Source organism: Rhinolophus sinicus, linkage group LG03 (genome assembly GCF_036562045.2).
Source record: "Rhinolophus sinicus isolate RSC01 linkage group LG03, ASM3656204v1, whole genome shotgun sequence".
NCBI lineage: Eukaryota > Metazoa > Chordata > Mammalia > Chiroptera > Rhinolophidae > Rhinolophus > Rhinolophus sinicus.
In genome coordinates this window covers 1,734,565-1,750,656 of record NC_133753.1, presented here as the reverse complement: position 1 = coordinate 1,750,656, position 16,092 = coordinate 1,734,565, and the positions used below count along the sequence as shown (strand labels likewise).

At 46.6% G+C, this 16,092-nt stretch overlaps 2 protein-coding genes across 3 annotated transcripts in view; one reads left to right on the top strand and one right to left on the bottom strand.

Moving 5' to 3' along the window:
• The first annotated feature begins 3,181 nt into the window (after positions 1–3,181).
• TDRD9 (tudor domain containing 9) overlaps positions 3,182–16,092 on the top strand; it is a 92,866-nt gene continuing 79,955 nt past the window's right edge. Inside the window, exon 1 of one of the 2 annotated variants that reach the window (XM_074326815.1) lies at positions 3,182–3,712. In XM_074326815.1, the coding sequence (XP_074182916.1) occupies positions 3,498–3,712 (215 nt within the window). In that variant the 5' untranslated portion in view covers positions 3,182–3,497. Of the gene's footprint in view, positions 3,713–8,595; positions 8,794–16,092 lie in introns of those variants that run through there. The other variant, XM_074326814.1, reaches the window with a different exon arrangement.
• On the bottom strand, positions 12,435–14,869 carry RD3L (RD3 like). Its single transcript, XM_019747162.2, has 4 exons — positions 14,726–14,869; positions 14,469–14,570; positions 13,767–14,072; positions 12,435–13,406 (listed from the first exon to the last, which is right to left on the bottom strand). The coding sequence occupies exons 3-4, from the start codon at positions 14,063–14,065 to the stop codon at positions 13,112–13,114; spliced, it is 594 nt and encodes a 197-aa protein (XP_019602721.2). The 5' UTR covers positions 14,066–14,072; positions 14,469–14,570; positions 14,726–14,869; the 3' UTR covers positions 12,435–13,111.

Here is a 16,092-nt window from a genome sequence, read left to right as displayed (position 1 = left end):
CAGATTAGACAGTCGAAGAATTACTGAATTGGAAGAAAGTTGAGAAGAAACCATTCAGAAACAGAGACAAGCAGTAGAGAGGCAGGATACAGCAAGAAAATCCATATGTGTAATTAAATTTCTAGAAGAACATAAGAGATGGGGCAGAAATATTAGAAGAGAAAATAGCTGCCTGAGAATTATCCAAAAGTGATGAAAAAAATCACACCAAAGATTCAAAAAGTCTTATAGAAACTAACCAGGCAGGTGAATGAAAATAAATCAACACCTTGAAACCACAGAAAACTAAAGGAAAAGAGGGAATCTTAAAATAGCTGCCAATCTAGAATTCAATACATAAGGAAGTTAACATTCAGTAAAGAAGGTGAAATAACATTTCAGACCAACTAAGACTGAGGGAATAATCATCAGTAGATCGCAGTAAAAAAAAAAATCATCTTTCATTATTCAGGCAGAAGGAAATGAGTTTAGATGGAAGGCAGAGCAATGAACATGGTCCTGCTTCAGAGAAAAAAAAAACCAAATGAAGCTGCACACATAACTTGAAAGGACTGCCATTTTAGGGTAGTGGTTCTTAAAGTGTGGTTTGGGGGTTTCCAAGGCCCCGTCAAAACTATTTTCATAATAATGGTAAGATGTTAATTGTCTTTTTCACTAGACTTCTCTCACAAGTGTATGGTGGAGTTTTCCTGAGGCTGTGTGACTTGTGATATTGCAACAGAACAAATACAGAAACAGATAAGAGAATCCAGCTGTCTTCCATTAAGGCAGACATTAAGAGATCTTTGAATATGTAAAAATGTCACTCTTCTCAGATGGAAAAAAATTTCTTTTTGTAAATATAGTTACTTTTCATAAAAATATTCTCTTTAACATTACATGGTTTTTTATTTTAAAATGAATTAAAAATAAAACATCTGTCGGCTTAATCCCTTATAAGATTTATATAACCCACATAAATAAAAGCTCTCTAGTGTCTTCAATAATGTTTAAGAGTGTAAAGGGGTCCTGAGACAAGGACCAGGTTTGAGAACTACTGTCTAAGAAAAGGAACTCATTAGACTTATATGAGTTAGAAAACCGCTGAGGACAACAAGCATTTGGGGCAAACTTGAAGAACATCATGTTAAGCTTTTTCAAGTAAAGCTTTTGAACTTCAAACTCTACTTGAGATCAACAGAATTTTAATGTCTTTAGTTGCAAAACCAACACAACTTCAAAAAAACACATCTTCAAAGAAAACAATGTTTAAAGAAAGGGCCAGTCTAGCAGATATATTCAAAGTGCAGATGCTGATTTTGTGATTGAGAAGGTCAGCAAAGACACAGAAGTACTTTGAAGTTGGCTTCTCCGGACTTTTTCGGGCATCAAGAGCAGTTGTAATTGCTGTCAGCAGTTTGTTTTCCCTTTGCTTCTGCAGTTCAAGCTGCCCTGGGAATGCAAATATGCAAAATCTCCAAGGCCCGCAGGTCTTCAGCCATCCTCCCACCTGCTCTGGCCTAGATGTCTACAAGCCTATTAAGAACTGTTAAGCTATCTCTTTTTAACTCGGAGTTTTAGAGAAGATGAGCTACGGTATGGTACACCAAGAACTACTAAACCCAAGGAAGGGAGCTCAAAGACAGTTTGTGACCACACTATATAGTGTTTAGTCAGGAAAATGGCAATTAAATGAGAACGAAGTTTCAAACTGAAGAATAATCAAGACACTGTCCTTAGACTGTAGGTAAAAACTCAAAACTCAGGAATACTAAAGGAGATAGTAACCCCAAAGCACCAAAGAACATTGAAAAAGCCCTCAAGAAAATGTGTGAAATGAACCCTCTTCAGAAAAAGAGCAACTTCTACTTAAAAACACATTGTGACATCAACAAAGGATGGTAACAGGCAGGGACAGTAACAAACTAGGAAATACAAATGTCAGTGAGCTCCAGAGTTGTTTGGTTTCAATATTCTATTTTGAAATTTAGAACATGTGCTAGCCTTCACATAAAGTTGCAGTATTTTCCAATCAATACTCAATGACATATAAGAGCCTCAGTGACTTTATATTGTTTCTGATTTATTGAAAAACGAGTTCTTTTCCCTGCCAAAAAGTGTGAAGTACACCTTTTAGAAACTGTAGCATTTGGAATAGTCAGAATATGATGCCCAGAGCTCATAATAGAAGTTAGTGGTGTGGCCAGGATTTGGACCTGGGATTCCCAGCTTGCTACGAGGATGGGCTCATTTGTTGAGACACCCATAGGTCAACGCCCCCTAGTCTGACTTCTGCTTTACTTTTTTCATGCTAACCTCTCATTTGCCACTTTTTGGGCATTTTCTAATCTTTAACTGATTGGACTTCACAGGTGGTCAGTGCCATGCTCTTGATGCCCTCCATCCAGTATTTTTTCATCTGGCTCTTTCCTGAAAGCCCACACTGTGCCACATACTGTACTGGGCACCAACAATATGTTGGTGTACAGGCAGCCAAGTCACTCTTCTGATTCTCCCTGTCGCTTTCCTTCATTTGTATGTGTCTGCTGGATTATCCCCTCTGCGTCTTCTTTCAGGCTGTTTCCTAGGGTTCTGTCCTCTACCTTCACTCTTTTAGAGCTTGGTCCGGACCACGTCAGCTGCTCGTGGGTCTTGACTACCATGCATTTGCTGACGACCTCCAACTGTGCCCCCTGCCACCTGTTTGTCGAGGGTAGGCCACTGCACTTGAGCTGCAGGTTTAGGAAGGAGGTCGATGAATTAATTCAGTTTACTGATGTTCTGGCTCCACAGAACTTCTTCCAGCCTCTCAACTCAGCCATGAGGGCCGCCCACCTTCGGGCTTCGCGCCGCGCTCCCTTCCCCTGTGGCGCTCTCTCGGAGTCCTCCTCCATCCGACCCGTGCCTGGTGATCCTGCAGGGGTCCACGTAGGAGTCATTGTCTCCAGAAGCCTTCCCTGACCTTCTCCTCGCTCCTCACCCCAAGCTAGGTGCAAGGTCTCCCAGTTTCGCAGCCGGTTGATGAGACGATACAACCACAAATGCCTTCTCCGGTCTGCCTTCCGTCTCCCCACCCTGAGCTCCGTCACCGTCACCGCGGTACCCCCGCAGCCCTCCACTGGGCCGGGGACACACTAGGAGCTCAATGAAAGTCGTCCTTCCGTGGCGTGAAGCTCCAGGACTCACGTAGTAACCCTCAGACCTAAGGGCGGAGGGGTTCTGAGGGTCACATTAGCTCTGGGCAGCGCGGAGGGAGCGCTGGAACTCTCGGCGGCCATAACCGCGAGAGCCTCGGCCTCGGCGCGGGGCGGACGGGCCTAGCTCCCGGCAGGCCTAGCGCCAGGGCGGGGCGGAGGCACAAGGCCCGGGCACAGGTCGCTGGCGCGCTCTGATTGGAGGGCTTGGAGGGGGGCGGGGGCGTTCTCACCCTCGCTGCGTCGTGACGTCACGTTCCCGCCTTTGGCAGTTCCCGCTGCTCTGCCAGGCGGTTGAGGCCGCGTTGAAACGGCGCTGTGAACATGCTGCGAAAGCTCACAGTCGACCAGATAAATGACTGGTTCACCATCGGCAAGACCGTGACTGACGTGGAGCTGCTGGGCTTGCCGCCCGCCTTCCTGGCCGAGCCGACCAGGGACGAGGCGCAGCGCAGGGATGCGGCCCTTGGTGCCGTTCCTGCCACGTCGGAGTCCATCCCAGCGCCAGAACCAGCCCAGGCCGAGGCGCGTCCGGCGGCGTCTGCGAGGTAGGAGGCCCGGCGAGGCTGAGGCGGGTGCGGGTGCGGGTGCGGGTGCTGGACGACAGGCGCTTGGCCCCCATGGCACGTCCCTGGCCGCTGCCGCGCGGGTGAGCCTGGCCTTCTCAAGCGGCTGGCCACCGGACAAGTCCCGTCCCGCGTCCTACACCGGGCCAACCTTTCCGTGCCAGAAGCAGACTTTTGAAGTTGTTTTTAATCAATGGACTTTATTTTTGAGAGCAGTTCAGGGTTACAGAACAATGGAGCAGGAAGTACAGAGTCCAGGTTCCTCGTCCTCCCCCCGCGGTCTCCCTTCCTGGTAGCGTCTGGCTTTAGCGTGGTACGTTTGTTATGACCCCTGACCCAGTGTGGTAGTCACTCACCGAAGGGGGTAGTTCACAGGAGGGTTCGCTGTTGGTGTTGTGCCGTCTAGGAGGACAAAGCGCGATGCCGTGTATCCACCATCAGTATCACATAGAGTAGTTTCCTGCCCTAAACATTTCTCCGTGCTCCGCATCTTCATCCCTCCGTGCCGCCCTCCCTCCTTCCCTGGCAACCACTGATCTTTTTAATATTACGGTTGGAATCACGTGGCATGCAGCCTTTTCAGATCGGCTTCTTTCTAGTAATACGCATTTAGGTTCCTCCGTGACTTTTCATGGCTTGATAGCTCATTTTTCTTTAAGTGCTGAATAGTATTCCACTGTCCGGAGGGGCCACAGCTGGTTTAGCCATCACCTACTGAAGAATGTGTTGGTCCGTTCCAAGGTTTGGCCATTATGAATAGAGCGGCTGTAAACACCCAAGTGCGGGTTTTTGTGGGGTCAGAAATTTTCGGCTCGTTTGGGTAAATACCAACCAGGATCTTTGTTAACGCGCCTCCTCCCTCTATTCTTTGACTTGAGTAGCTGTTGTCAGTTAATCTGCCCATGTGGTTTTTGTGGAAATAAAAGGGCACGAGGACACGTGTTTTTAGAAGAACTAGATCCGGTGAGTAGAAACACTTGCTCCCTCTTTGAAGTAGGCCAGTGTGGAAGCACTCCCAGCTTGGCGTATCTGCATCACTGCCTGGCCCCCCAACCCCAAGTTCAACACCCTTTACAGTTGAGAGAGTGGTTTTTGTTTTTTAATTTTGTTAAGTTACTCTTGTTTGTTGGCCTGTCTGATCTAGTGGATAGGCTCAGACTGGGGGGTCAAGTTTTCATGGGTGGTTTCAAGCCTTTGTAGGGCCAAGTGCAACTTGGAATCTTTGGTAAATTTGTTTCTTGGAGGCCAGGAAGGGACAAAGAGACCTTTGTGCAGCTTTAGAGTGGCTCTTTTGTTCATGTTTTTGTACACTTTGTTTTCTTGAATTACTCTGCTGAACGATCCTGTAGACCACCCTTCATACAGCCCCTTCCCCCCACTTGTTCCCCAGATGCAGAGGATGGAACAGTATTACTTTTAAATAACTCATTGTGATATTAGAAGTAAATTATTATTAACCTTGTCAGAAACTAGAAGTATAGATTTAAATGTCCTTTTAACTGCTAAGGACCAGTTTTTAAAATTTCCAGTCCTTCATGAACTGAGATTTTTGTAAAATCAATAATGAATTTTCAGAGTAATGAAATGAAAAAAGACAAAATACAACCCCATTTTTAAAATTATTACAATCAACCTATGTAAAATTACTTTGTAAAACTGCTATAGGCATTTCAACTTCTGTAACTTTAACTCGTGGCAGGCAAGTGATGCCGATGTTTGTCTCTGGGTGGTACTTCCTGTGAAAGTGCCGTCCAGGCCCCTTAGCGCACGCAAAGCTCAGAGGGTCCAGCATGTAGTAGGCACACACTTAAATACAGTTATATTATTTCATCGGCAAAACAACCCTTTGAGATTGATGGCATTATCTTGATTGTATAGATGAGAGAAAGACTTGGGTGGTAGAGTGGCTTTGCTCAACTTCCTGTAATACACGGTCACGGTAGGTAGAACGACCCCCAAATTGTTCTCTGGAACCTGTAAAGATGTTGTGACATGGCAAACGGGAATTTGCAGATGTAATTGAGGTTCCAGATCCTCAATTACATGGAGCTTGCCTGCCTTACCGAATCACATGCTCCCTTCAAAAAGGATTTGAAACATGGGAGGGACTTGATGGTCATTGTTAGAGGAGGCCACGTGGAAAGCACGACAAGGAATGTGGGCATAGAAGAGCAAAGACTGGATCCAGCTGACGGGAAACGGGCCAGAGCTACGACTTCACGGAACTGAATTTGGCTTGCAACCTGAATGAGCTTCCGACACGGAGTGCAGCCCTGCTAACACCTTGGTTTTGGCCTTGTGGGACCCTGAGCAGAGGACCCAGTTGATTTTACCTGGATTTCGGGCTTACAGAAACTGAGATAATAAATTTAAGTTGTTTTCAATTGCTGAATTTGTGGTACAGGCAGATCTCACAGATGCTGCGGGTTCGGTTCCAGAACGGTGGCGATAAAGCACACGTCCTATAAAGCAATCACATGGAGTTTGGGTTCCCAGGGCATGTAACGTTGTGTTTACACTACACTGTAGTCTACTAGGTGTGCTAAAGCGTATGTCTAAAACAGTGTGCGCACCTTGTTTAAAAAGATTTTATTGCTGAAAAATGCTAACCATTTTCTGAGCCTGTTGGAGAAATGGCGTGGATAAATGTGCTTGACACCGTGTTGCCACAGACTTTCAATTTTTACAAAACACAATGTGTGATGGTAATAAAGTGAGGTACGCTTGTGATTTGTTACAGTAGCAGCAGGAAACTGATTTCAGGTGAGCTGACCCGTGAAGCCAGTGTCGACCACAGTGCCTGGCGCACAGTAGCTTACGTACTTGCTGAACGATATCTTTCCAGAAAGGAGAGTTTGCGTGGGATTTTGATGTTGATGAAAAAGCATTAGACATGGGAAGGCAGGCTTTATAAGTGTAGGCCATCACATTGTGAACACGTTTAGGGGAAGGACAGTCACTAGCTTGCGCTGAGTCACAGGAGTCCAGTCCGTGAGCTTAATGAGCTGTATGTGACCACTAGCATTCAGAAGAGTAAAAACCACGCGGTATCATCGATAGTTCAGATAAGAACTGTTTTGTGACATGCACGTGTGTCTGCAGTGCATACAAGGCCACAGTGCATTTCTTGCTGAGTTCCTGTCACGAGACGTTCAAGTTCTTGGAACGGACTGGTGAAGTGCGTGTGAGTAGTTCGTAAATTGTAATATTTTCACTGATTCTGTGGATTTCCCCCTTATTTTCCACGTGGTATTGTATTTGACTCCTTTACGCTGATTGTGGAGTATGCTTTCTTCTGTCTGTGTAGTCCTGTTTCTTCACCTTGGCATATGGAAACGAGCAACTCAGTGGCTGTCTGAGGCACTTGGGCATTTTCCGCGTGTTGTCAGTGCCAGCCTTCCTTCGGCATGTGTGGCCTGGAGCCTCCCATTGTCCTCTGCCCTGTGTCTGTTGGCGCCTTCTGCGGTAGACTCTCCTCTGTCTTGTAACTCACGGTGACTCTCGGCCCCCAACAGTGTTGCTTAGGTCTCACTTTTAGATCTCTGACTCTCCAACCTCTGAAAAGGGATTTTGTCCCTGAGAAACTTCACGTAGAAAGCTTTCAGATTGCTGTTATGTGATGCTTGCTTTTACCCTGTTTCCTTTTTTCTTAATTTCACTTTTCCTTCTTCGTGTGTCTTAGTGTAAGTTGCATGCCTGCTGTGATGGGCATTGTGTTAGGTGACACAGGCAATACAGCTGTCTCAGTCCCTGTGGCAGACAAGGGGAGTCCCGTTTTATAGTTGAGGGAGTCACGAACCAGGTAAGTTGAAAAACTTGACTTACCCAGACCCCACCCCTGTTAGGGTGTAGAGTGGGCGTGATTTTTCCAGCGCACGCGACTCTTCTTTCATTGCCTTTCTGAATTTAGGCTGCGTAGATGTTTGTGTATGCTTGCGTTATCCTGCAAGGATTCTTATCTTCTGTTCACTCTAAAGTCCATGTTTTCTAAAAACCTTTTGTCTGTCTAACAGACTTAGTTTGTCAGGTAATTTTCTGTGAATAACGAAGTGTTTGAGTATCCATTCTGTACCTCCTACCTGCAGCTGGAGTCGTGATTGAGAGGGATATAGATACTAGTAGCTGAGGTCAGAGAGGTGACGCAGCTAGATTGAGTCGTGGCTTCAGTCTCACTGAGAACTTTGCTGTGTCGTGTGAAGCAGCGGGGAGCCATTGACGAGCACTCGGGGGGCTTTGAGCAGAGCTGTGGCATGGGGTGACTTCCGGCGCTAATAGGATGGCTGCCGTGTTGACTATTGAAGAGGGTCCAGGGCAGAGCCAGCGAGGTCAGGGAAGGGTCTACTGACACCATCTGATACCAACTTTACGTGGCAGCTTGGTTGTACCAGGGTGCCCGGATATGTGGTCAAACATTATTCTGCACGTTTCTTTGAAGACATATTTTTGAATGAGATTAACATTTCAATTGGTAGATTTTGAGTAAAGCAGATTACCTTCCATAATGTGGGTGGGCCTTGTGCAGCCAGTTGAAAACCTGAATAGAATGGAGATTGACCCCCCTGAACAAGAAGTAATCCTGCCAACAGACTCGTTAGACTCAGACTGCAGCTCTTCCCTGGGTCTCCAGCCTGTCAGCCCACACTGCAGGCTTTGGACTTCCCAATCCAAATAAAGGAGCCAACGCCTTCAAAGAAATGCCTGTCTGTTTGATGTCTATGTATCCGAAATCCATCTTTCTCTGTCCACCCCCCACACACACACATCCTGTTTGTTCTCTGCATCTGGAGAACCCTCACTAATACGTCATGCAGGGGGGAGGGCGATGGCTTAGACCAGGATGGTAGCAGTGGGGGAGGTAAGCAGTGGTGGAATTCGGGGTATTTTCCTAAGACAGAGGCAAGGACTTTGGAGCCGGATCAGGTACAGAATGTGAGCGAGGATGCAACCATGGGTGGCACCCCCATTAACTGGCCTAGCAACTGGAAGGTGTTGCCGTCAGCTGAGAGGACAAGACTGCAGGAGGAGCTGGTTTGTGGGGAACCAGGAGCCTGCTGGTGAGCACGTTCCTTTGGAGTCGCTGTTAGACAGCAGTAAGTGTGGGCAGCCCGGGGTTGAGGAAGGAAGTCTGGCTGGAGCTAGATGTTTGGGGCTTTAAGGCTTTGGGGCCCGTTAGACAAGATCACCCAGACTCGAGAGATAGGTCCTGGAGGGTGGGTGCAGAGAGTGAAGAGGTCCAAGGACCCAGGCCTGGAGCACTTGAACCCTCAGGTTGATGGGATGAGCAAACGGGACTGAAGGAACAGCTAGAAGGTCAGGACGACTGGGCGCACGCGCCCGCTTTACTGAGCCGCGGCTGCTTAGTGCCCTGCACGGCTCCCCGTAGTGCTTTCTGGCGTTAGTTTATGTGTTGTTTTCCTCACTGAAAAATTTCTGGAGGGTACAGATCACCCCTGAGTGCAGTCCCTGGCATATCCCATCTTTCCCTGAAAATAAGACCTAGCCAGACAGTCAGCTGTAATGCGTCTTTTGGAGCAAAACTTAATATAAGACCCGGTCTTACTTTAATATAATAAAGGACTGGGTCTAATGTAATGTAATGTAACGTAATATAATACTGGGTCTTATATTAATTTTTGGCTAGGTCTTATTTTTAGGGAAACACGGTAGTAGGAACTCAGGTACTGTTTGGATCAGCGAACTGTCTTCACAGGCCCCATTATTGAGTGTTGACAATGTGCCGGGTCCTCTGGAAATGGTGCGAGTTGGCTTCCTCATCCGTTCCTTGAGTGAATCATACAATCTGACCTACTCCTCTGGCCAGAGCCAGTTTCCCTAAGAGGTAGTGGGTGGGGTGTGTGTGTGTATGTGTATGTACGAGTACACATGTGTATACAACCAATCCAAACAAACAAATTAGTATCCTGGCAACTGACTGTAAAAGATTTCCAAAATAAGAGCATGTCTCACTGTTCACACTGTCACCACCGTGGACTAAATAAACCACCACCATCTCTGGATTATTGCAGAAGCCTTCTGTTTGTGGTCTCCTGGCTCCCCACCCTTGCCCCCAATAATTTATTCGAGCATCTAGAAGAATACTTGGTATGAGGTAGATGTCAGTTAATTTGCTGATGGGACAAATCCTTGAGTAAACCGTCACACCTACGGTTCTTTGAGCACAGGTGCAACTTTGTGGCATCGATTGCCGCACAAATGAAATGTAGACTCTGTATCACGGCTTCAGGTGCCTCCACCTGGCACCTGCCTCATCTCTGCGTCTCCCTTTCTTTGCACTCTGGCCACAGTGGCAATTGTCCTGCGTCTTGAAGATCCCAAACTCACTTCCACCTTGGGGCTCCCGCTCTTCCCCTGCCTCTGCCTACAGTGCGTGCTCTCTGCCTCTCCCTCTGCTGTTTCTCCCACCACTGGCTCCTTTCGTCGTGCTGGGGGGCCTTGTTGAATGTCTGCTCCTTACAGAGGTCTCCTGTGACCTCCATAGCTACAGAAGTCCTCCCCCCACCCACCTTCTTTCCCAGTCTCTATTTCAACTTTCTTTCCTCTAAAGCACTTACTGAGCCTTGTTTGCTTGTGATGTGTTCTCTGCTCCTCTGCCATCCCATGGGGACCAGAATGAGTCCGAGATTTCTGGCTTGTAGAATTGGGTGGACCGGTAGCGTGGTCATTGACTGAGATTGAAAACCCTAGTGGAAATGTTTGAAGAGTTACACTTTTAGTTTGTGTGTGTGTGTTGTTTTGATTCCTTTGTTCCTTTCTTGAATTTTAGCCTTTCAGAAAACAAACTTCTGTGACTGGGTTTGAGCATGTTGATTTGAAGTTGCCTGTGGGCATCCAAGAGAAGGTGCCAAGCAGGAAACTGGGATATGCACTGGGAAGAGAGGGTAAGCTGGGCTGGAGGCATCTGTCAGGGCCTGAGAGACTGATGTGAACCCCCCTGTGACACCTGCTGTCTCTGACATGGGGCAAGCCACTGAGCAGGTCTGAGGCCATTGCTCAGCTATCACATGGGAAGAATACGACCCACTGTCAGGGATGGCGTTAGATGAGCCCACACCCCCTGTGCTGAGCGCGGTGTCTGCACGGGGACGGGGCACTAATGTGACTGAGTGCGTGGGCTGCTTACATGTAGCCATGCTACCTTCGCAGAGCTTGCTGTGTGCCAGGCACGCAGAACACTTTCCCGGGTCTGTGTATTTACTCCGTACTGTTCTCCAGCGAAAACTTGTAGCTGCTGTGCCAAGGCTTTCTCTTTATAAAACACGCCTGCAGCTGTCATCATAGCCCCCTCCCCCATGGGTGCCCTCCTCATATTTTTAACCCTTGCTCCGCAGTTTTAGGTACTGTAAACGGCGCAACGTCTAAAAGTGTGGACCTGTTCTTATGAGTATTCAGGGAGCTGTTTGTGTTAAACTTGTTTGGTTTGTAGAATTTCTAGAAACAAGTATAGTTTTAAATTGCATACACCACTGCTGTCCCAGGAAATACGGTTATTAGGTTATTGCCAAAAACTAAGTGAGAGGTAGAAACTCAGAAAGAATACTAAAATGCAGTATTTTCCCCTCTTTTAACGTCTGGTGTAGAATTGGTCCACTGCACTGTGGGCGACAGAGTGGTGTGGGGGCGATTCTCACCCCGACCAGTGGAGTGACATCCAGCTTCCTCAGGCACTGTGTGCTTTTGATGGGACTTATTTAAAAGAACGACCTTCTTCCTGTCTGACAGGGGTGGGGGGGACCTCTCTGGACAGTGCTCTGGGCTCTGTCATTTCTTTTGCTAGTGGTTGTTGGGGGTCCCTTGGGGAGAATGAAATGTTTGGGCCTCTTCGTGGTGCCCGTTTCCTGACACACATGGTGAGCTTGCCGTTCTAGCACTGCATTTCATGGACAAACTCCAAGTTCCATCTAAAACACAGATTTTGTTCTCACTGGTAAGGCGACAATATCGAAACTCATTTGCTCTTCTCTCCCCACTGCATGATAAGCGTTTGTGCACTTTTGGGGACAGTTCTCTCTCCCACAAACAGTTTCTGATCTAAGAAATCTTACAGTGGTTCAGGAAGTTGTAGAGAGTTATGTCATGAAAACTGAACACAAAAGAACAGGAATGAGAGGTGTCTTTGTTTTAGGCCCACTTAGGGCTGTGCTGTCATATACCTCCTCTGAGCAGACCCTGTCGGGTTGCCCCCTTTCAGTGTGTGCTTAGGATTTAAGACCAACTCGACGCCATTCAGAAGGGTGTAGACGCTGGTCAAAAGTGCAGGGAAAGCGAGTCAGAAGGTTTTCAGTTTTTGAGTTTTGGAGTGTATATTTAGTTCCAATTTTGAAGTTTTTTCTTTTTAGATTAAAAAACCCCAACAACTCTCCAAATATAACGCTATAGACATTAGGTAGGTCCCTTGGACTTGCCTTTAAGAGTGGTGAAGAGTCTAGCACTTTATCATAAAAGTAAACCTGAAAAATGAAGTTTCCTACTTTAATGAAATTATGAAAGGTTGAATTTGTATAGTAAATTTTTTTTTAATTTTTTTTAAATTTATTGGAGTAACAATTGCTAGCAAAATTACATAGATTTCAGGTGCACAATTCTGTATTACACCATCTATAAATCCCATTGTGTGTTCACCACCCAGAGTCAGTTCTCCTTCCATCACCATGTATTTGATCCCCCTTACCCTCGTCTCCCGCCCCCCACCCTGTTTTTCTATTTTAAATGCACATAATATTGGTTTAAATTACACATCAGCACTGATTTTTTTTTTTTTGAGAGTAGCAGCTGTTAATGTTGTTAGCAGCCATCTCTTTTTACTGATACAGCACAGAGCTATGTTTTTGTTTTTCCCTTTAATATTAATTGAGATTGAAAACGAATCCGAGTGTTGGGACAAAGTCCTGCTCTGCCTCTGCCATCGGACTGTCGTCTCCTCCCTCCTGCCATCCTCCCCTCCCCTCCGGAGCACACTGCTGTGGAGCAGGTGCTGTTACAGTAAACATGAGACTCATGTCCATCACGGATTTTATTCAGAACGTAACTTCCTTTAGACCAGAAGTCAAAGTTAATGTCTCAATTTCACACAGAGTTTGTCAAATTTCATACTAACTAAATGCCTTAGTTCCTGTGAGATGTGTTTGAGGTATAAGAAAATACTTCAAACAGTTTTCTCAAAATAATTTAGGAAATATTTTAGTTTTTAGGGAACATAGCGTTTTTAGAGTGGTTTAAAAAAGAAGAAACACTGTTTAAAACATAGGACACAGGGATTTTAACTTCTGACCTTGCAACAAAGAGACTCGTGAAGTCGTATAACTTTTTCTTATTGTTACTGTTCGAGCTCTGATGTGAGATGGTCAGAGCAGCTTAGCTGGAGGGGTGGGTGTACGGCAGCTTCCATGTTCTGTATGAGGCCGGTGGGGGCCTGGGGAGCCTGCCCTCTGTGCTCCTGTCCACGGAGCTTGAGATGGTGGGGATCTCCTCCTTGTCGGCGCCCCCCCTGCGGCCCACACAGCCCCCAGGGCGGCCCCGCTGCTCCAGCCCCTCTTGCTGCCGGCCTCTCTCTCTCTCAGGGCTGCCCACGGATTCTTTCAGAACTTGCTTGAAGATGTAGACTATTTCCCAGGGCAGGACATCATTTTCCGCTAGAACTTCTCGAAATCTAGAGGGACAGCAGCAGTGAGTATTCAATTCAGAAAATTTCTTTTGCCATCTCCCTTTGTCTCCAGAATACAGCCTGTGTGATGTAATCGTGGGGTAGGTACCCACATTTTGAGAGATCGGCACATCGCTTTGACGTGATGCTTCTACTAAAGAAATTTTGAATGTGATTTGAAAACATTTCCTACCCAGTGAGATCTCAACAGACACTTCTGTGCGGCCTGTCGTTAGGTATTGCAGTTGCTAGGACTGGGGTGCACACGATGACAGAACTTACCTGACAGAACAGTTTCCAGCCCGAATATGTGAGGAGCTCAGACTTGACCATACAAACACCACAGACAAGAAGGCAGTATTGTACCTGCTGAGAACGGATCCCGTTTGGCGAGGTTGAACTTGGGAGCAGAGAACTTCAAGCTGTCTTTGTTCAGTAGCTGGGATGGTCACGTGGGGGTTCTGGTCGCTCCTCAGCCAGTTGTAATCCACACCTGTTCTTCTCACTTTTTGTTCATTTTCGATCTCTTGTATTAATCGCTCTCGCTCCTTTAGATGCCATTTCAATTCCCGAAGCAGAGTTTTTGTCACTACATCTGAGCCTGAGTATTGTGTGGGTTTGTAGGACTCGTACTTTGGCCATTTCATCCATCCAAAAAGCGGCATTTTTAGCCTATGGAAATATTGTCACTTGTTTATTTGCATAAAATGCTGTGGTTTTGATGAGAAAATATTTGTTTCTTTACCATAGATTTGCCAGAAAAGTGCATGGATTTTTCACTGATTAGAGATACAGGTCAAAGTAAGATTAGAACGTGGATTAAATGAAGTCTTGTAATTTCTAACTAGGTCAGTGCCCAAAACCAGGCTTTGAAAATACGTTTATGTGGCTAAGCAGAAGTGAAATACACCAAGTTAGGTATAACCTGCAGACTGAACACTTTCGGAAAAGAACACTTAACGCTTGCTATGACAAGTTCTCAGGAGGCGGTACAGTGACTGTATAGGAAAGTGCTCTCTGCAGACATGCTTGGACATTGCTTTTGTACAGAGACTGTTTGAAGCGTACCTGTTCAGTGATGGGTCCGATGTGCTGACGTTGCCAGCGCTTACGGGAACGGGCAGTGAGGCGCGTTGACCCAGGCGTGCCCTGTCGTCCTGGACGTGTCCCCTGTTGAAGGAATGAAACTCCTTGTTTACCCACTGAACCGGATTTTGAAATAAATACCTTTCTGTGTTAGGAGTGAGGTTGTGTTGTCTTCACTTGGAGAGAGTGCTCTTAATTCCCCTTGTAGGTAAGCCAGGAAAAAGGACAAAAATACTTACTGTTCAAGCTTCACGAATTATGTGAGGGTCTGCCTTTTGACTGTACCTCAGTCTATGTGAAAAAGATGCCGGCAGCTGTGGGATCTGGTCCTCACTGCGTTTGGACAGAGCTCTGGTAATGAACGGAGGAACGGAGCACACAGATGAGCTCCCAGCTACCGTGCAGCTGTCGCGTGGCGTGATGCTTTCTGTGCGTAGCTGGAGGTCACAGTTTCGTGCTGTATTTTTATGCCTGTAAAGCTCTAAAAATAACCATGTTGCTTTTATTCTTCAGCTTAAATTTCGGGCCATTTAGAAGCCAGGTCACTGTCCCCTCAAATGAAAGCAGGAAAAATAGATCAGACTTGACTATTTGCAAAATATACTTTCTGAGAAAGCTCCCTATAACTGAGTAAAATGGGCAAGGAATGCCAATGTGTCATGTGCGGGGTATTAGTAAGTGTTCCATTCAGTATTCATTTTGTCTTGTTTCCTAAATAGTAGTTACATTTGTATGTTTAAGCAAGTGGTAATGCTAGAGGACAGACGTTGTATATAGTTAAGTAGATAACTGTAAAGTATGCTTTATAATCTCTTTAAAACGTGATGATAAGGCAGTACGAGATTAAGGTCAGGAAAAGAGAGCTGTAAGAACATATAATCCAGTATAGAAACTCATTTTAGTGTTTTCTTTTGCAGCCGAAGCCGGGGCCCCACACTCCCTGCCTGCGCGGGCTCTGATGTGTCCTGGTCTTTCCTGCCTAACCCTCAGTTCAGGGGCGTGAGCCCTGCAAGGGGCGAGCAGCGCCTCTCCCTCCAGTCCTGGGTTAGGTGGCTACACAGCAGCTGACTTGTTTCTTCTGCTGCCTTCCCTTCAAGTGAACCATGGAGGGTAGGCATGGTTTCCATCAGACCTGCGTGTCATGTGTGCTAAAGAGTGACGCGCATGGTTGTCCTGCCGCTGGTGGTGGTTGGTTATACGGTAGAAAATGCCAGACGTCAGGATTCGTTGTCTTCAGCTAGGTTTTCACATCACGTGGTGTGTGCTGCTGTGAAAAGTTTGTCATGACAGGCCTGTCCTGCCAGATTTTCTACTAAAGTTACGCTGAGCCCTGCCGCTTCTGCCCTGGAATCACCTCCTTTAGGGCTGCTGTAATGTTTACACTTTGGCCTCTGAAATGGTAATAAGGATCTCAGAATGTGTTGGGTGGAACGTAAACGGAATTTCTGCTCCAGGCCTTCTCCAAGTGTCCCTTCCTCCCCGACCCCCTCTCTCCCTGCCCCTGGATGTCTGTCTCAGCCAGGCCTGACTGCCCCTGACAGCTGCTGTGCTCCCTCTGTCCCTTCTTTAGCTTGGGCCACACCGGCTCTGTCTCCTGGGATTCTTA

Excerpts from the sequence above, each read along its gene's own strand:
- RD3L (XM_019747162.2), bottom strand. The coding sequence starts at position 14,065 with ATGCCGCTTTTTGGATGGATGAAATGGCCAAAGTACGAGTCCTACAAA. Across the intron at positions 13,407-13,766 it reads ACGGGATCCGTTCTCAGCAG|ATTTCGAGAAGTTCTAGCGG; the intron begins GTACAATACTGC and ends CTGTCCCTCTAG.